The sequence below is a fragment of the Capra hircus genome (genome assembly GCF_001704415.2).
Source record: "Capra hircus breed San Clemente chromosome X unlocalized genomic scaffold, ASM170441v1, whole genome shotgun sequence".
Lineage (NCBI taxonomy): Eukaryota > Metazoa > Chordata > Mammalia > Artiodactyla > Bovidae > Capra > Capra hircus.
Genome location: NW_017189517.1, coordinates 39518449 through 39539668, shown reverse-complemented (window position 1 = coordinate 39539668; position 21220 = coordinate 39518449). Strand labels below are relative to the sequence as shown.

Genomic DNA, 21220 nt, shown 5'->3' with positions numbered 1-21220 from the left:
CTTACATTTAGATCTTTAGTTCATTTTGAGTTTATTTTTGTGTATGGTGTTAGAAAGTGTTCTAGTTTCATTCTTTTACAGGTGGTTGACCAGTTTTCCCAGCACCACTTGTTAAAGAGATGGTCTTTTCTCTATTGTATATTCTTGCCTCCTTTGTCAAAGATAAGGTGTCCATAGGTGCATGGATTTATCTCTGGGCTTTCTATTTTGTTCCATTGATCTATGTTTCTGTCTTTGTGCCAGTACCATATTGTCTTGATGACTGTAGCTTTGTGGTATAGCCTGAAGTCAGGCAGGTTGATTCCTCCTGTCCCATTCTTCTTTCTCAAGATTGCTTTGGCTATTCGAGGTTTTTTGTATTTCCATGCAAATTGTGAAATTATTTGTTCTAGTTCTCTGAAAAATACTGTTGGTAGCTTGATAGGGATTGCATTGACTCTTAGATTGCTTTGGGTAGTATACTCATTTTCATTATATTGGTTCTTCCCATCCATGAACATGGTATATTTCTCCATCTATTTGTGTCCTCATTGATTTCGTTCATTAGTGTTTTATAGTTTTCTTTTTCTTCTCTGAATGCTGTGGCTAAAACTTCCAAAACTATGTTGAATCATGTTGCTGAGATTAGATCTTATACATTCTCACCACGTTTTTAAAAAGAGTTAATTATGTTAACTATGTGAGCTTAACTAATATAATGGTGTATGTCAATTATACCTCTATAAAATGAGAGTGAAAATGTAACCTAGAGAATGGAATAAAATGTTTGCAAACCATATATTTGATAAAGGGCTAATATCCAAAATATATAAAGACCTTTTTATAACTCAATATAAAAAACAAGCAGACACACAGACAACTTGTTTGAAAAAAATGAGCTAAGGACCTAAACAGACATTTCTCGAAAGAAGGCATACAAATATCCAACAAATATATGAAAAGGTGCTCAAATTCACTATCATGAGGGAAATGCAAATCAAAATCACAATGTAGTCATCTCAAATCTGTTAGAATGGTTATTACCAGAAATACTGGCAAGAATGTGGAGAAAAGGGAACCCTTTAAACTAACGTGCAACCACTATGGAAAACAGTACAGAGATTCTTCCAAAAATTTAGAGTAGAACTACCATATGATTCAGCAATCTCACTTTTAGGCATATATCAAAGGAAATGAAATAAGGATCTCAAAAAGATATTTGCCTTCTCATGTTCATTTCAGCATTATTCATGTTAGGCAAGATATGGAAACTAATGTTTATCAGTAGGTAAACAGAAAAAGAATATGTGGTTTATATGTACAATAGAATATTGTTCAGACTCAAAAAAGAGAAAATCTTGCAATTTGTAACTACATAGGGGAATTTGGCGGAGAAGGCAATGGCACCCCACTCCAGTACTCTTGCCTGGAAAATCCCATGGAAGGAGGAGCCTGGTAGGGTACAGTCCATGGGGTCACTAAGGGCCGGACACGACTGAGCCACTTTACTTTCACTTTTCACTTTCCTGCATTGGAGAAGGAAATGGCAACCCACTCCAGTGTTCTTGCCTGGAGAATCCCAGGGACGGGGGAGCCTGGTGGGCTGCCGTCTATGGGGTCGCACAGAGTTGGGCACGACTAAAGCGACTTAGCAGCAGCAGCAGGGGAATTTGGAGAATATTATGCTAAGTGAAATAAATTGACAGAGAATGAAAAATACTGAAAAGTATTGTCTGATATTACTTATATATGGACTCTCGAAAAGTCAAACTAATAGTAACAGAATGGTGATCTAAAGAATCAGGAGCTGGAGGGTAGAAGAAATAGGGAGATGCTGCTCAGTGGATGAAATGGGGAAATGCTGGTCAAAGAGTACAAACTTTCAATTATAAGATGAGTCCTTTCAGAGTACCTAATGTATAGCATGGTGACTATTCAATGATACTGTACTGTATCCTTGAATTTTGAGAGGAGAGTAAATCTCAAGTGTTTTTACCACATACACACACATGATAACTGTGTGGTGATGGATATGTTAATTAGTTGAATGTGACAATCTTTTCACAATGTATACATATACCAAAACACTACATTGTATACCTTAAATATATACAACTTTTATCCATCAATCATACCTCAATAAAACTGGAATTTTTTTAAGTCACACATGAAATAGAGGAAAGAGAACTGACTCCTCCAAAATAAAATAAAACCTGTCATTCTTGGATCATAGGGTAGTTCTCTTTTTAGTTTTTTGAGGAACCTCCATATTTTTCCACACTGGCTGCAGCAATTGACAATCCCACCAACAGTGTACTAGGGTTCCTTTTCCTTCACATCCTCACCAACATTTTTTGTGTTCTTTTTGATAAGAGCCATTCTATCAGGTGTAAGGTGATCTTTCATTGTGGGTTTTGCATTTCCCTGATGATTAATGTTGTTTAGCATATCGTCATGTGCCTGTTGGCCTTCTGCATTTCCTCTTTTGAAAAATGTCTATTCATGTTTTCTGCTCATTTTTTAATTGAATTGTTTTTGTTTTATATTGAGTTGTATGTGCTGTTCCAGTGTCTCTTCATTGTAAATAGTCCCTTAAACCAAGTTGAATCCTCCTTTGATGACTAGATATGTTGCAAGTCTCTGTGTCTTTATTCTGAGTATGAGTAATAATTATCTAGGAATAATTAAGAATGTCATTAATAGGAGATTTTTAAAAAAAAAACCCTCTTAAATAAACAAAATCTTTATTTTAGTGTCATTTGCTTTAAAAAAAAAATCCTGTTAAAGCCTTATTAGTCAAAGACCAGGATCAAATTCATAGGCTGACACAAACAAAAGATTTATTGATTGGATCCACTGTGGTAGGAATGCTCCAGAGGACCTGTGGGTTGTTTCTTGATTGAAGGAAGAAGAAAGAATTGTTGTAATGTTTAGGTTCTCACAAAAGATTGAAAATGGTCTAAAAAAGCAGGGATAATTTCTGAATTAATTGCAGCTTCTGAGGCAGTTGGTGGGGATGGGGGAGGATTCAGTAGGAATTGTGTATTGTCATGAGGTGGAGGTGGTCTACTAATTGGGTATTCCAAGGAATATAACAATAGCAAAGCAGGTCTGAGGATCACTGAGAAAAAAGCAGTAGTCACTCAAAAGAGGTGGGGGTCATTACAACTGCTTCACAACCTTGGGAGAAACTGTTTTCTGTTAACTTTGCAGCTGGCTTTATCTGTCTGTCCTCCCAGCCTGATTAATAGCTGGACTGCTTATTCTCAGTCCAAACTAATTTTTACTCTTTCAGTCCCGAGCAGGTTTTGGCTCTTTATATCCTAAGTGTGGACTACAAGAAATAATTCTGAGCAATTGAGGATTCTTGCTAGCTGTGTTCTGATAAAGTCATTCTAGCTCCATTGGAACTGTGAATCAACTGCCCAAGAACTGCTCTTTCTCAGTCTCTAAACTTCAGATTTTTTATGTGTAAAATAAACTGATATGATTTATTTCAAATGTTATAAAAATTCAATGTAATTTAGGATGTCAAAATTTTTGCAATATACTGTGTAGTATAAAAACATGAAGGAATTAGTATTATTATTTACTAATTATATGTTCTTGTATAGAGCAGCTTATAACACAAAACACCATATTTGAGACTAGGCATCTATAATCTGTTTAGTAAATGAAGAGAGAGAACAAATATGTCTTAGGCAGGTTTTAAATATTTTATGCCTAGGTCAAGGTTAAGACCCACTGTGGAAGTGAAGCTGTGAATAGTAGCTGTGAATAGCTAATCAAAAATCATTCTTCATATAAGTGACCGTTAGGTTGCCTTTGGGTAAAACTAAGCTGCTTATGTGGAGAAGGTGATGGCAACCCACTCCAGTACTCTCGCCTGGAAAATCCCATGGATGGAGGAGCCTGGTAAGCTGCAGTCCATGGGGTCGCGAAGTGGGGCACAACTGAGCGACTTCACTTTGACTTTTCACTTTCATGCATTGGAGAAGGAAATGGCAACCCACTCCAGTGTTCTTGCCTGGAGAATCCCAGGGACGGGGGAGCCTGGTGGGCTCCCATCTCGGGTCGCACAGAGCTGGACACAACTGAAGCGACTTAGCAGCAGCATTCTGCTTATGAAGTTTACCTTTCCACTGAAGCCTCCTCATGATTTACAAAATCTATACTTACAAATAGGTGTGATAAGATTTGAAACTGATTTAAATCAAAGGCAAAGTGATCAGTTATTATTCCTTCTTCCAGTGGGATGAACTGAGATTGGAAGAAAAGAAGAGATGATGTGCGTGTTTGGGGGTTGTTTTGTGACATTTTAAACTCAGTTTGGAGGCAGCCAGAGCAGGTGGGGATGTTTTAAGGCGCTGAACAAGCATGATGGAAAGTTGTCAAAACAGACCCCTTTATTTTGCCTTGGGCTGTGTGGCAAAAAATTATATTCACAGCTCCATATTATTTGTTTAAATTGGTGAGATGTTAACAGGTTATTTTGTGTCTTTAGCATAGACTCACCCTATTTTAAGAATAAAATCCTTTCATACCTGTATTCCATTCCCTCCTTTGTTAAAGAGTATTTGACTCACTCAAGAAATGTATACATTAAGGTTAAAAATGGATGGAAACAGAAGGCTGGACAGTGCTAGAAGCACGAATGAAAAAAACAGAACTTACAAAGTCCATATTCAACTTACAGACTTTTAGGAACTGAAAGTAAATTGTATTATTTGCATTTTAGCAATCTTGTCTGAAAAGCCTTAAGATAAATTGAATACGTTTTCCAGGTCAAGAATTATAAAAGATTTGGTAAACTTGTTTTATGGTATTTCCTGGGGGAAAAACATTAGCTATTGATAGGGAGATTTGTAAAGTGAAATTTATAATAGAAAATTACTCTCCATTGGAGCAAAGCAATTGCACTGAAATTCATGCAGTCTCCATCGACAATCAGATGCAATTCACAACCCTGCAGGGAAGCTTAAAGACTATTATTTCTTGTTTAATAGGATTAGTTCAATTTCTCTGGCATTTTTTATTAGAACTGTGGAATATATACCTCGCTGCAATTTTTTTTAATTCTCAAGTCTCTGGTAAGATTAATCAAAAGGAAATTATGTAAAGGTGTGGAACTGGGATGGCCTTGCTAGAATGCTCATACCCAAAGACTGCTCCTTTTCATGAACTCTCTTATCCTACTTCACAAGCTGTTCCCATTAACTTTAAACAGAGGGACAGAAATTAGGAAGTCCTCTCCTAATGATAGTTTCTACTGGCTCTCCTCCAAGTAATTATTTGATTTGTCTAAATAGACACGGAGCTTGTAGAGAGCAGCTTGTTGCAAGGACTTTAAAATGGTAGGTAAAAATAACCAATTCTTCACAGTTGCAGTTTATGCTACTGCTCATGCAAAATTCCCTTAACATCCCTACAGATGACATCTTTTGGAGTCTGTGGAAAGGCTGTGATATAGTTTGATAGGCTGGCAGCTGTGATTTGATACTAGATTTAGGTTCAAATTTTCTTAGGGCTCAATCTCTTAGCAACATCATAGACTTTGTTAGGGCTATGCCAATTTCTGCCTAACAGGAGATAAAGGGGAATCTGTATGCCTAGAGTGGAGTTTGAATCTCTGGTAATAGGTTGCAAGTAAGGAGATACAAGTAACTATGGTGGCCAGAGTAACCCAGAAAACAGTGAGAACTCCAAAAGCCTGGTCAGGATTTGATCAAATATGCTAGTCGAACTACAAGGGAACTGCTGAATAAAGAGGCTGTACTGACTATAGTCTGAGTAACATTATTTCATCAAGCCTTTGATAAATAGCCAAGCTTTTTCCTTAGGTAGATTTTTTTTTCTTCAAAGTCTCTACTCCTCTGAGGCAATAGTAAGAGATAAAAAGTGTACAACACACACTTCAAGTTCAAGCTGTTGCCCAGGCAATGGAGAACCTAGGCAGTGCGGTTAGTCTTGCCAGATCCATTGTATGGTGGTGGCTTCTCCATAAGTTAACTGCTTGAAAGCAATTTATTTACATTCCCACTTCTTAGAACTAGTGGGTAGTGCACTTCTGACATATATGCACAACACAAAAGATGTGATTCAATTAAAATATGAAACAAATACAATACCCTGAGGTAGAACCATGCATCCAGACGGAAATTTTGCTTGCAGAAATTCTTTTGAGGGGAATCTTCTACTTAACATCTTCAGCATTCTGCTGTCAGAACTGTTCCCTTTGGAGAATACACGTGGGCTATGAAAGAATGCAGATCTTTTCTTGGTGGAGCTAAATGGTATGATTAGCAACTATGTTTGATAAAGCTACCAGATTTGTTTCAATCCACCATGTGGTATAAAAATCTTCTTTCAAGGACATTGGTTTTGGAAGCCAGAAGACAGAATCTAGTAATTAACTTGTGTGTTAGCATAAATGGCCATAGCCTGAAGGAATTCCCACACCCACACAAGCTCCCAAATAGATCGTAGATCATATAATTAATATTACAAAATGGCTGACTGTGTGTTTCTCTTGGCCAGGATTCCCTGCCTCTTTGTTGGCATTCTCTAGTTAGCTGGTAAGGTTTTGTGAAATTTTCAAAACAAATTCCATGTTACTTTCCTCCCCTGCAAATATAGGTATGTACCCTTTGTTATAGGAAGGGTTGCAGATGGTGGAAAAGAGGATGTAACAGAATGAAATAAACAATGACGTTTTGCAAGTCCTGAAAGATTGACTTCCTATAGCACTTAATACTTGGTTGATTAATTTTGTACTTAATATAATGTCTAGGATTGGATTAAACTATTTCACATATGTGTGCTTTGTCTCCCACTACTCTAGTTATTTGCTGCTAGAGCAACTGCACGGCCTAACTTTTCTTTTGTGAAGTGGTATAACCACGTTTGAGTGTAGTTTAGCAGATTCTTAAAAAGTTAGATAATCCTGGAGAAAAAGAGGATAGTTAGAAGGCTGCCCAGGTGGCTTAGTGGTGAAGAATCCACCTGCCTATGCAGGAGATGCAGAAGATGTGGGTTCAATCCCTGGGTCAAGATCTCTTGGAGAAGGAAATGGCAACCCACTGCAGTATTCTTGCCTGGGAAATCCCATGGACAGAAGAGCCTGGCGGGCTACAGTCCCTGGAGATGCAGAGAGTTGGACATGACTGAGTGACTGAGCATGCAAAAGTAAAAAAATAAGGACATTTGAGAGAAATATTAACTTAAGTTAATAATAATGTATCAATTTTGGTTCTTTAATTTTAACAAAAATACCATAGTAACTTAAGATGCTAATAACAAGAAGAACTGGGTATTGGAGGTATATACAAACTTTCTATATGATCTGCTATAAACTGAATGTTTATTCTTCCTTCCCCAATTCATTTGTTGAAATCCTAACCCCCTAATGGGATCGTACTAGAAGGCGAGGCTCTGGGGAGGTGCTTAGTTCATGAGAAAGGTGCTCTAATGAATGAGATTTATTGTGTTTAGTCGCCGTGTCATATCTGACTCTTATGTGACCCCATGGACGGTAGCCCATCTGGCTCCTCTCTCCATGGGATTATCCAGGCAAGAATACTGGAGTGGGTTGTCATTTCCTTCACCAGGGGATCTTCCTGACCCAGGAATTGAACCTATGTCTCCTGATTGGCAGGCGGATACTTTACCACTGAGCCAACAGAGACTGCAATGAATTAAGATTAGTGCCAATGGCACCCCACTCCAGTACTCTTGCCTGGAAAATCCCATGGGCGGAGGAGCCTGGCGGGCTGCAGTCCATGGGGTCGCTAAGAGTCGGACACAACTGAGCGACTTCACTTTGACTTTTCACTTTCATGCATTGAAGAAGGAAATGGCAACCCACTCCAATATTCTTGCCTGGAGAATCCCAGGGATGGGGGAGCCTGGCAGGCTGCTGTCTATGGGGTCTCACAGAGTTGGACACGACTGAAGTGACTTAGCACCAGCAGCAGCAGCCCTTATAAAAGACACTCCAGAGAGCTCTCTGGCCTCTTTTGCCATGCGAGGCCCAGTGAGGATACAGTAGGGAAAAGGCCAACTATCAACCAAGAGGTGGGCCCTCATCAGCTACTGAATGTGCTGGTGGCTTGATTTTGGACTTCCAAGTCTCTAGAAATATGATAAATAAATGTTGTTTAACCCATTCAATCTGTGAAATTTATAGCACCCAGAGAGAAGAGGACACTATCTTTATAATTTTTCTGTAAATCTAAAATTATTCTAAAAAAAGTTTTTCCAAAAGAAAAAGCTTACAAAGAATTAATACAGTTAAAGTATATGACTATCTAAGTCATCAATTATATGTCTAGATATTTATCCAAGAATAAGGGAAATATATATGCAAACAAAGACGCAAACATGTATGTCCAGAGCAGCTTTATCTGTAATAGACCTCAAACTAAAAACAACCCAAATGTCCATCAACAAGTGAATGAATAACCAAACTGTTTACATCCGTATAACAAAATACTACTGAGCAATAAAAATAGTGAACTACTGATACATGTAACAAGACAGATAAATCTCAAAACAGTCATTTTTAAGAAAAGAATATATACAACATGATTCTGTTTATATAAGACTATAAAATGCAAACTGATTGATAGTGACAGAAAGATGAGTGTTTTTGAAAGAAGAGGGGCATTAACAAGGGGTACCAGGAAACTTGTGGGTAATTTATACGTTCAATATCTTGACCATGGTGATGGTTTCATAGGTAGATACATTTATCAATCAGTCCTTACAGATTGTATACTCTAAACTGTGTGTTTATTGTATGTCAATTATGTGCCAGTAAATCTGTTTATTTTTTAAAAAGTCCAACTAGTCATGTATGGGAGACAGGAAATAATTATCTTAGGCTCATATAACTACTACCCTTAATCATGAAACATAGCTCTGTGCTTTTTGGTAGTGGAAAATTTGCTACTTTGTACCATTCTACCTACTACTGGCTCTTTGAGGACCAGTTTCTTTCTCTAAAAAAATGAAGTGACCATTGAAGTCTTCTATAAGCAAATATATGAGAATAATTTTAAACATGTATTCTTCTGGAATAATTTAAAATAAATTCATTTGCATTAATTTCATAAACCTTAAGTTGAAATTGTCTAATACAGTATTACTTATTAGGAACCTTAAAGATTAAATGTATGCAGGTCAGGAAGCAACAGTTAGAACTGGACATGGAAAAACAGACTGATTCCAAATAGGAAAAGGATTACATCAAGGCTGTATACTGTCACTCTGCTTATTTAACTTATATGCAGAGTACATCATGAAAAATGCTGGGCTGGAGGAAGCACAAGCTGGAATCAAGATTGCCAGGAGAAATATCAATAACCTCAGATATGCAGATAATACCACCTTTATGGCAGAAAGTTAAGAAGAACTAAAGAGCCTCTTGATGCAAGTGAAAGAGGAGAGTGAAAAAGTTGGCTTAAAGCTCAACATTCAGAAAACTAAGATCATGGCATCTGGTCTGATCACTTCATGGGAAATAGGCAGGGAAACAGTGGAAACAGTGGTTGACTTTATTTTTCTGGGCTCCAAAATCACTGCAGATGGTGATTGCAGCAATGAAATTAAAAGATTCTTGCTCCTTAGAAGGAAAATTATGACCAACCTAGGCAGCATAAAAGCAAAGACATTACTTTGTCCACAAAGGTCCATCTAGTCAAGGCTATGGTTTTTCTAGTGATCATGTGTGGATGTGAGAGTTGGACTCTAAAGAAACCTGAGCACCGAAGAATCAATGCTTTTGAACTGTGGTGTTGGAGAAGATTCAAATTGTATAGAGATTCCTCTTGGGGTGATGAAAAATTTCTGGAACAGTAGCATGGTGGTGTTTGCACAATATTGTGCTCAGTTGTTAAATAGTGTCTGACTCTGCAATCTGATGGACTGCAGCCTTCCAGGTTCCTCTGTCCATGGAATTTTCCAGACATGAACATTGTGAATGTATTAAATGTCACTGAATTATACACTTTAAAACTGCATTTTAGGTTACAATATGGTATCCATCACACCAAAACCCACCCATACACTTTAGTTTTTACCCTTATTTCTCTATACCCCTAGGCCTAAGCAAACACTGATGTATTTTGATCTCTATAGATTGGCCTAGTCTAGATATTTCATATAAAGGAAATCATATAATATGTGGTTTTTGGTCACTAACTACTTTCATTGAGAATGTTTTCGAGTTTCATCCATGTTGTAGTGTGTATAACTACTTCATTCATTCCTTTATATGTGCAACACTACTCCACTCTGTGAGTATACCAAATTTTATTTATCTATGCATCAGTTAATGGTCATTTAGGCTATTTCCACCTATTGTCTATTATGAATAATGCTACTGTGACTATTTATATGGGCTTCCCTGGTGGCTCAAATGGTAAAGAATCTGGCTGCAATGCAGGAGACCTGGGTTCGATCCCTGGGTTGGGAAGATTCCCCGGAAAAGGGAATGGCTACTCACTTTATATACAAGTTTTTTTGTGGGTATATGCTTTTATTTCTCTTAGTTATATCTAGGATGAGAATTGTTGATAACTGTTTGTTTAATCATTTGAGGAATTTCAGAACGTGCACCATTTTACGTTCCCACCAGCAGTGTATGAGGGTTCCAATCTCTTGGCATCTTTGCCAGCACTTGTTGTAATCTGACATTTTGATTACAACCATCCTAGTGAGTATGAAGTCTTATCATATGGTTTTGATTCACTTTTCCTTGGTGACTAATAGTGTCAGGTACATTTTTGTGTACTTTTTTCCCCCTAGAAATATGCTCATATAGATAATATTTTTGCATAGATTCTCAGGGGATTAACAGACCCTCAGAGTTATGAATCCCTAGAGAGGTTATTGTGTAGACACATGAAGAGAAACTGTCATGGCAGTTATTATAAATTAATAATATAAATGATAGTAAATAATATAATGCATATTTTTTGTTTTACACTGCTATATATTCAACAAGCAAAGTAAAAAACCCCACATTTTAACATTAGCTGCACTAAAATACTGATTTACTTTCCATTTCATGATTCTTAATAGGGGTGGAGTCCCAATTCCTATTGAAGTGAGAAAAGTATATTATATGTCACCATCTCTGAAATCAAAGGGTAACCCCACAGACTGAATGTGGTAGAAAAAATTACCTCTTACAAATTGTACAAAATGTGATCATATACATAGGATTAGAAAACCAGTAGAATAGATGCCTATATACCAGGGAGTTATCTGTGTAAGAGGAGAGTGAAAAGAGGTTGAGGGATGTGTTAACCTGAAAGTCACTTTCAGGATGAGCAGTGGGTGCTGGGAAAAATTAAACACTATTCAGCAAGCATCAACAGTTATTTTGACGAGTACTAGGTTATTACTGCCACCACAGCTTTGCACCTATGACATATGAAAGTTGTCTGTTCCCAGGGAATAAATGAGTATTTTCCCTGTGGTCTGAAGTCACCTATAAAGTTTGGATCTTTGCTGGGACTGGAGAAACAGTGGCCTAAGCTTTGAAACCATAAAGGAATTTGCTTAGGCAGCTTTGAGGGAATCATTATAACTCATAGCATATTCTTAGAACCTGAGAAAACTTCCTTATATTGGAAGTTTATACATTTGCATTTCTTAAGGCAGGCAACCTTACTCTCTTCACTAGATCAGCTTTTAGAAAACTGGAATGATTCGGAGTTGCAATTAAAATTCTAGGCAGAAGCTCTTCTAGGATGTTCCATTGCTTAACTAAAAAACAGCATGGAAAAGTAAGCAATTCAAGTTCTGTACCTTATTTCACCTTCTCTAATGTGACCTGCAAGTTCCTCGATAAACTTCTCCCCTTTCATCCAGTAGATCATTGGTCCGGACTCTCCACTGAATCCAAAGAATGCTTTGCAAGGGATGTTCAGAGGCTTACCTGAGAATCGCAGAGAGAGAAAACATTAGCAAATGGCTCTGCTTATCACTGGGAGACAGAAAAGGACCATTTAACATCCATCCAAAGGAAAACTCAGAAGTGACCCATTTTCAACTCTTCTTCCAATCATCTTAGCACTCACTGTAAATGAGAAAATTTTTAAATGGTTACAAGGGCTTCTGGGAAATTTTAAAAGTCAATATATTATCAAAAATGTGAAAGTAAAGAAAGTTACCAAGTTTTTAGAACTGCTGATTTTTACTGCTTCCCTGTTATGAACTAACATGAAAAAGTCAAATAGGATCCTCTTTTATTGTCCTTGTTTGAGAATATTAATAACTGCTTACTTGGACTTGCCTTTGAAGTTAACATTAATCAAAGTATAAGTTTATTTTTGATTGAGAAACAGACTATCCACTATTACGAAGACTAAATAGGGAAATTTTGTTAGTTCTGATTATTGCATATTCTAAGAAAAATTGGATACTACATATCAAAGAAGAATTTTATAATTACAAAAATATCTATAGAAATTAATGGAGCAAAAACTCAGCCTAACCATATCTTCAATCTCTTTGTGTCACCTATAGTACTTAAATAATTCTAGGCAATACTGTAGCTTTTTACTATGCATCTTTGATTATAGCTGAAAATGTTTTAATTATAAATGTATCATCAACTGTATAAGCAATTATTTTATGCTGGCATAGATTCTATTTTTTAATATAAATTTATTTAATTGGAGGTTAATTACTTTACAATATTGTATCGGTTTTGCCATACCTCAACATGAATCTGCCACAGGTATACACATGTTCCCCATCCTGAACCCCCCTCTCTCCTCCCTCCCCACACCATCCCTCTGGGTCGTCCCAGTGCACCAGCCCCAAGCATCCAGTATCATGTATCGAACCTGGACTGGTGACTCGTTTCATATATGATATTATACATGTTTCAATGCCATTATAGAACAGTCTTTTGATTCTATTTTCTTCTTACAAAGTAGATAAGTAAGGGAAGAATGGTATAGAGAGCACCATCTTGACATTCCTGACAAAGGACTCCCCCAACTCATAAATCATAATATATCACTTTCTCTATAGCATGCAATTTTTGCCCTGGTTGGAACATTAGAGGAAGCAATTTCAAGAATATTTTTTCTTGAAGAGTACATGGCAAAGTTGTTCCCACAATCACTCTGAGCTACGGACAATTTCTCCTTTCTATTCTTAAATTGATCCCAAACTTCCATGTTCCAAGAACCATTACTTTCTGAAAACCTTTCTATTTAATCATGACTAGCAGATGGCTTGCTTTGAGAACCATTTACACCAAGAAACAGTTTTAATTGGAGTTAGTGTCTACACTGTGACAAAGAGGAAATTGAGAAAACCTCATAGATACATGGATGCTGGGTGATAGGCTGGGCTTAACCATAATAAGTAACTGTTACCAAATATTGGTCTTTTTATTTTATTTTTTTAGGAATACTGAAGAAATTTTTCATCAATAATTCTAAAGAAATTCAAATTCTTAAGGTTTATTTTAAAAATGATTTAGGATTACACAGGGCAGTAAGTGACTACACGTGATGAGATTATATTTCTAATAGGGAAATTTGGCTATGACACAGGTCAGTTACCATCTTTTATTCAAAGAAATTTTAATGATAGGGAAAAATGTATTTTTTTTAATTCACATATGATATTTTACATGTTTCAATGCCATTCTCCCATATCATTCCGCCCTCACCCTCTCCCACAGAGTCCAAAAGACTGTTCTATACATCTGTGTCTCTTTTGCTGTCTCGCATACAGGGTTATCATTATTTTCTTTCTAAATTCCACTTATATGCATTAGTATACTGTATTGGGGGAGAAGGCAATGGCACCCCACTCCAGTACTCTTGCCTGGAAAATCCCATGGACAGAGGAGCCTGGGGGGCTGCAGTCCATGGGGTCGCGACTGAGCGACTTCACTTTCACCTTTCACTTTCAAGCACTGGAGAAGGAAATGGCAACCCACTCCAGTGTTCTTGCCTGGAGAATCCCAGGGACGGGGGAACCTGGTGGGCTTATGTCTATGGGGTCGCACAGAGTCGGACACAACTGAAGCGACTTAGCAGCAGCAGCATACTGTATTGGTGTTTTTCTTTCTGGCTTACTTCACTCTGTATAATAGGCTCCAGTTTCATCCACCTCATTAGAACTGATTCAAATGTATTCTTTCTAATGGCTGAGTAATACTCCATTGTGTATATGTACCACAGCTTTCTTATCCATTCGTCTGCTGATGGACATCTAGGTTGCTTCCATGTCCTGGCTATTAGAAACAGTGCTGCGATGAACATTGGGGTACACGTGTCTCTTTTGATTTTTATAATGCAAACTTCTATCTCAGCAAAATGACATGTCATGGATCTTTGGGATCATTCAATTATTGTCAAAAGCTTTTATATCAACATTCTTTTATATTAATATATGTCTAACACAAATCTGAAACAAGATTATTATTAATTGTTTCTTTAAACATGCGTTTTGTGATACAAGCTTGAGTGAAAAATAGAAGACAGCTTTGTATAGCTGATTTCCCTGGTGGCTCAGACAGTAAAGCGTCTGTCTACAATGCGGGAGACCCAGGTTCGATCCCTGGGTTGGGAAGATCCCCTGGAGAAGGAAATGGCAATCCACTCCAGGACTATTGCCTGGAAAATCCCATGGACAGAGGAGCCTGGTAGGCTACAGTCCATGGGGTCGCAAAGAGTCAGACACGACTGAGCGACTTCACTTCATTTTGTATAGCTAAGAGATTTGAATCCTTGTTTGGATCTATCATTAAAAAGTAGACTATATGGCCCTGGGTAGATTACCAAACTTTTTATAAACTGATTTCTCATATATGTAGTAAGAGTGGTAATAATACTTTGGAGGCTCAGATAAGATAATCTCTATAAAAATACTTGGTGAATTCAAAAGTCCCATCCAAATTTATTATGGTTGTGTTTTCCTCCCAAGGCTTGGTCTTTCAACAAGTAAAGTTTGAGACATAATCCTATGTGTCAAATTAGATAGATAAGTGTTTATTAATATTTGACCCTGTCAATCTCTTGTCCTCTTATTTATGAGTTTTAAGGGGGAATACTCTTTTCTTATCAATAGTCTATAAATATTTCCTGGATTCTAGAGTAGGTGTGATTCATCCAAGCAGGCCCTTTCTTCTCTAAATCTGAACATAGGGTCTTCTTTATGATTTATTGTTCTTCATTTCCATGAAATTGAAGGTATTACAGAATGTCACAGTAGATAGCAAAAGATCCAGAGACTGATAAGCATTATTATAAGGATCCTAGTTGCTAAAACTACCAGAATATACATTTATACAAATAAACTCTAGTTGTCATTCCTTTGGGCTATGTTGAAAGAATATATCAAATAAAATTCCTTTCTTGTGTGAGTATCCCCCTGCAATGCAGGAGACCCCAGTTCGAATCCTGGGTGGGAAGATCCCCTGGAGAAGGGACAAGTTACCCACTCTAGTATTCTTCAGCTTCCCTGGTGGCTCAGACAGTAAAGAGTCTGCCTGCAATGTGGGAGACCTGGGTTCAGTCCCTGGGTTGGGAAGATCCCCTGGAGGAGGGCATGGCAACCCACTCCAGTATTCTGGCCTGGAGAATCCCCATGGACTGAGGAGTCTGGCGGGCTACAGTCCATGGGCTCGCAAAGAGTTGGACACGACTGAGCGACTAAATACAGCACATAGCACAGCATGTGGGTACTCAGGCCTGGTTTGATTTTAATAAAAAAAGAAAATTAAGCAATGTGCAAAAAGGTGCCTCCTTGAAGTGATCCATCAAAAATGACAGTATCTGCCTTTTCCTTGATACTGCTTAATGGGTACTGACTATTGCAGCGATTTCTCCTGGAAATATTTTTACTCTCCCATCAGACAGGTTTTTGTTAAATAAATGCAAGAGACATGTTTCAGCAGCCTAGATTCTTCAAATGCTGAGCAAATATCCTGAAGCCTCTGTTAACAGCCAAAAGAGGAAAACAGGCCAATTATCCTACACAATACTCTGAGGAGAGTCCCAAAATGATCAGCTCTGTGCCAGATAGTGAGAATCAATATGTGCCAGGTTGTGGGCACCTCTTCTCTCAAAAGGCCTGGGAGGGATCTCAGCGTTGATTGAGCAAATTACCTGAAACAGAGTCTCTCCAGGCTTTTCTAAAATTTGGCTTATGTGCATATGCAAACTCCTATCTACCATTTCCATTTGCTACTGTATTGTTTTGCCTCCAGATGTTTTCAAAATCATTCCTTACTAGCAGAGATGATCAACTCATATTTATATCTAGAGAGGATTTTACAGTAGGTTGAAGACCATCAACATAAAAATAACTCTTTCTCAATGTTTTGTGCTATTCACAAGGTAATGGCTTTAGACATATCTCCCTTTTAGGTTCAGTCTGTATTACTGGCAATTTCTCTATCAGTTTAAGTCTAGACTAGTTAACAAAACATATGTTCATACAAAGACTTAGAGATGGATGTTCATAACAGCTTTATTTGTGATAGCCAAAAGCTGGAAACAGTCCAAATGTTTGAAAGAATAGATGAAAGGATACTCTGGTACATCCATACAAAAAATATTTATCAAGGATGAACTACTGATCAATACCACAACAAATGAGTTTCAAAATTTCAAAACAATTATACTAAGTTAAAGAGGTCAAACAAAAGGGTACATGTTTTGTGATTCTATTTATATAAAATTCTAGGTAGTTAAAATTAATCTATAGCTTCTTAGCAATTTGAACATCTGTATGTGATCCAACCACTCCATATGAAAGCCTATGTCTATATAGAGACTTATACTCAAATACTCATATCAGTGTTATTTTTCCCAAGTTAGGGAAGTTTTTAGTCATTATTTATTCAAATAATTTGTGTTGCCTTTTCTCTCAATCTTCTGGGACTCCCTATGATGCAAAATGTTAGCCTGTTTGATGTTATCACATAAATGTCTTAAACTTATCTTCACTTTTTTCTCAATTCTTTTTCCATTTGCTGCTTTGATTGGATAACTCTATTGCCTTGTATTCAGGGTCACTTATCCTTTCTTTGCTTTAATCTGCTATTGAACTCCTCTAGTGTATTTTTCACTTCAGTTACTGTATTCTTCAGCTCTGTGACTTCTGTTTGGTACTTCCTTACATTCTTTATCTCTTTGTTAAAGTTCTCATCTTGTACTTATCAATTCTTCTCCCAAATTTGGTGAGTATTTGTATGACCATTACTTTGAATTCTTTATCAGGTAAATTATTTATCTCCATTTTATTAAGGTTTTTTTTTTCTGAGATTTTATTTTGTTATTTTGCTTGAAACATATTCTTCTGTTTCTTTATTTTCCTTCACCCTTTGTGTTGATTTCTATGCATTAGATAGAACAACCACTGCTTCCAGTCTTGAAGTGGTGGCCTCATGTAGGAATGAACCTTGTTGGTCTTCTTGCCCTAGTTTTTATTCGTCTCTCAAACCTTTCACTTGTCCAAGCAGTCTATTATATTTTTAGTTGTTGTTCAGTCACTCAGTCGCTCAATCATAGCCAACTCTGCCACCCCTTGGACTGCATCATGCCAGGCTTCAGTGTCCTTCAGCAGCTACTGGCCTTTGCTTAAACTCATGTCCACTGAGTCAGTGATCCCATCCAACTATCTCATCCTCTGTCATCCCCTTCTCCTCCTGCCTTCAATCTTTCCCCACATCAGGGTCTTTTCCAGTGAGTTGGCTCTTCACATCAGGTGGGCAAAGTATTGGAGCTTCAGCATCAGTCCTTCCAATGAATATTCAGGGTTGATTTCCTTTAGGATTGATTGGTTTGATCTCCTTGCAGTCCAAGGGACTCTCAAGAGTCTTCTCCAACATCACAGTTTGAAAGCATCAATTCTTCAACGCTCAGCCTTCTTTATGGTAGAACTCCTACATCAGTACATGACTGCTGGAAAAACCATAGCTTTGACTATATCAAGCCATAGCTTTAGCCTTTGTTGGCAAAGTGATGTCTCTGATTTATTAATATGCTATCTAGGTTTGTCATAGCTTTTCTTCCAAGGAGCAAGTGTCTTTTAATTTCATGGCTGCAGTCACTGTCCGTAGTGATTTTGGAGCCCAAGAAAATAAAGTCTGTCACACTTTTCATTGTTTCCCCATCTATTTGCCATGAAGTGTTGGGACCAGATGCCATGATCTTAGTTTTTTGAATGTTGAGTTTTAAGCCATGTTTTTCACTCTCCTCTTTCACCTTCATCATTTTTAATAGCTCCTAGTAATTTTGGATATGCCAAGTCTTGTCAGTGTCCCAAAGGGGAATACCATTGTTAGCACTTAGATTCAGGCTATTTGGAACTCAGACTCTCAAGTAGCAGCTTTTAAAGTATGGGTATATAACAGTCCTGTGGACCTACAAGTGTAATTCCTGCTAGCCACCAGAGTCAGGCAATCTGGTGGTGTCTGCTGGGGAAACCTGGGGTTCCAGATGAATCTATAAGCTCCTTACTGGGAGACACGAGTGAGCTGGACTGAGACAGAGGGAGAGCACATAGATGATGTTCCCTAGCCTGCATTCCCCGGGAATACCTCCAGAGCCTTTAGGTGTGAGCCAAACCTGAAGCTGAAGCCCCAGGCATAGCAAGTATGCCTCTTTCACTGAAAGATGGGATGAGTTCCAGTCTGTTGTCTGTGCAATGCTCTGGGGGTGGTAGTCTGTCGATAATCTTCTATTCAATTATTACAGTCCCATGGGATTCAGGGTTGCAAGTTCTCTAACTCCCAGAATTGGATGATCAAGGGGCATTTCCTGGTAACAGCTGCAAAAACCAAAGCAGCAGATGTAAACTCTGGGAAACCAGTTACAAGAAAGAATTCCCCTCTGAAAGATACTGGTGCTCTGGGATGTGAAAGAAGGAGAGGGCAAAGACAGTGCCAGTCCTCTGAGATTTCTGGAAAGGTTTGTAGTCAGCCTTTCAGTTCAGTTCAGTTCATTTCAGTTGCTCAGTCGTGTCTGACTCTTTGCGATCCCATGAATCGCAGCACGCCAGGCCTCCCTGTCCATCACCAACTCCCGGAGTTCACTCAGACTCACGTCCATCGAGTCAGTGATGCCATCCAGCCATCTCATCCTCAGTCATCCTCTTCTCCTTCTGCCCCTAATCCCTCCCAGCATCAGAGTCTTTTCCAATGAGTCAACTCTTCGCATGAGGTGGCCAAAGTACTGGAGTTTCAGCTTTAGGAACATTCCTTCCAAAGAAATCCCAGGGTTGATCTCCTACAGAATGGACTGAGTGGATCTCCTTGCAGTCCAAGGGACTCTCAAGAATCTTCTCCAACACCACAGTTCAAAAGCATCAATTCTTCAGTGCTCAGCCTTCTTCACAGTCCAACTCTCACATCCATACATGACCACAGGAAAAACCATAGCCTTGACTAGACGGACCTTAGTCGGCAAAGTAATGTCTCTGCTTTTGAATATGCTGTCTAGGTTGGTCATAACTTTTCTTCCAAGGAGTAAGTGTCTTTTAATTTCATGGCTGCAGTCACCATCTGCAGTGATTTTGGAGCCCAAAAAAATAAAGTCTGACACTGTTTCCACTGTTTCTCCATCTATTTCCCATGAAGTGATGGGACCGGATGCCATGATCTTCATTTTCTGAATGTTGAGCTTTAAGCCAACTTTTTCACTCTCCTCTTTCACTTTCATCAAGAGGCTTTTTAGTTCCTCTTCACTTTCTGCCATAAGGGTGGTGTCATCTGCATATCTGAGGTTATTGATATTTCTCCCGGCAATCTTGATTCCAGCTTGTGCTTCTTCCAGTCCAGCGTTTCTCATGATGTACTCTGCATATAAGTTGAATAAGCAGGGTGACAATATACAGCCTTGACACACTCCTTTTCCTATTTGGAACCAGTCTGTTGTTCCATGTCCAGTTCTAACTGTTGCTTCCTGACCTGCATACAGATTTCTCAAGAGGCAGCTCAGGTGGTCTGGTATTCCCATCTCTCTCAGAATCTTCCACAGTATATTGTGATCCACACAGTCAAAGGCTTTGGCATAGTCAATAAAGCAGAAATAGATGGTTTTCTGGAACTCTCTTGCTTTTTCCATGATCCAGCGGATGTTGGCAATTTGATCTCTGGTTCCTCTGCCTTTTCTAAAACAGCTTGAACATCTTCACGGTTCATAAAGCCTGGCACTTTACTAGCCAAATTGCTGGGGTTTAAAAAAAAACATATGACTATTGACTGTGGAACACTTATTCAGAGAAAATACCAGACCACCTGACCTGCCTCAGAAATCTGTAGGTCAGGAAGCAACAGTTAGAACTGGACATGGAACAACAGACTGGTTCCAATAGGAAAAGGAGTACGTCAAGGCTGTATATTGTCACCTGCTTATTTAACTTATATGCAGAGTACATCATGAGAAACGCTGGGAAGAAACACAAGCTGGAATCAAGATTGCCAGGAGAAATATCAATAACCTCAGATATGCAGATGACACCACCCTTATGGCAGAAAGTGAAGAGGAACTAAAAAGCCTCTTGATGAAAGTGAAAGAGGAGAGTGAAAAAGTTGGCTTAAAGCTCAACATTCAGAAAATGAAGATCATGGCATCTGGTCCCATCACTTCATGGGAAATAGATGGGAAACAGTGGAAACAGTGTCAGACTTTATTTTTGGGGCTCCAAAATCACTGCAGATGGTGACTGCAGCCATGAAATTAAAAGAACTCCAGGGTGTTATGACCAACCTAGATAGCATATTCAAAAGCAGAGACATTACTTTGCCGACTAAGGTCCGTCTAGTCAAGGCTATGGTTTTTCCAGTGGTCATGTATGGATGTGAGAGTTGGACTGTGAAGAAGGCTGAGCTGAAGAATTGATGCTTTTGAACTGTGGTGTTGGAGAAGACTCTTGAGAGTCCCTTGGACTGCAAGGAGATCCAACCAGTCCATTCTGAAGGAGATCAGCCCTGGGATTTCTTTGGAAGGAATGATGCTAAAGCTGAAACTCCAGTACTTTGGCCACCTCATGCAAAGAGTTGACTCATTGGAAAAGACTCTGATGCTGGGAGGATTGGGGCAGGAGGAGAAGGGGACGACAGAGGATGAGATGGCTGGATGGCATCACTGACTGATGGACGTGAGTTGAGTGAACTCCGGGAGATGGTGATGGACAGGGAGGCCTGGCGTGCTGCAATTCATGGGGTTGCAAAGAGTCGGACATGACTGAGCGGCTCTTC

At 38.5% G+C, this 21220-nt stretch overlaps 1 protein-coding gene across 1 annotated transcript in view; it reads right to left on the bottom strand.

Annotated features, from left to right (window-relative positions):
* The window catches only part of IL1RAPL2 (interleukin 1 receptor accessory protein like 2), a 1078037-nt gene that overhangs the window by 37435 nt on the left and 1019382 nt on the right, over positions 1–21220 (bottom strand). Inside the window, exon 6 of the mRNA XM_018044315.1 lies at positions 11794–11923. Within this exon, the coding sequence (XP_017899804.1) occupies positions 11794–11923 (130 nt within the window). The remainder of the gene's footprint in view (positions 1–11793; positions 11924–21220) is intronic.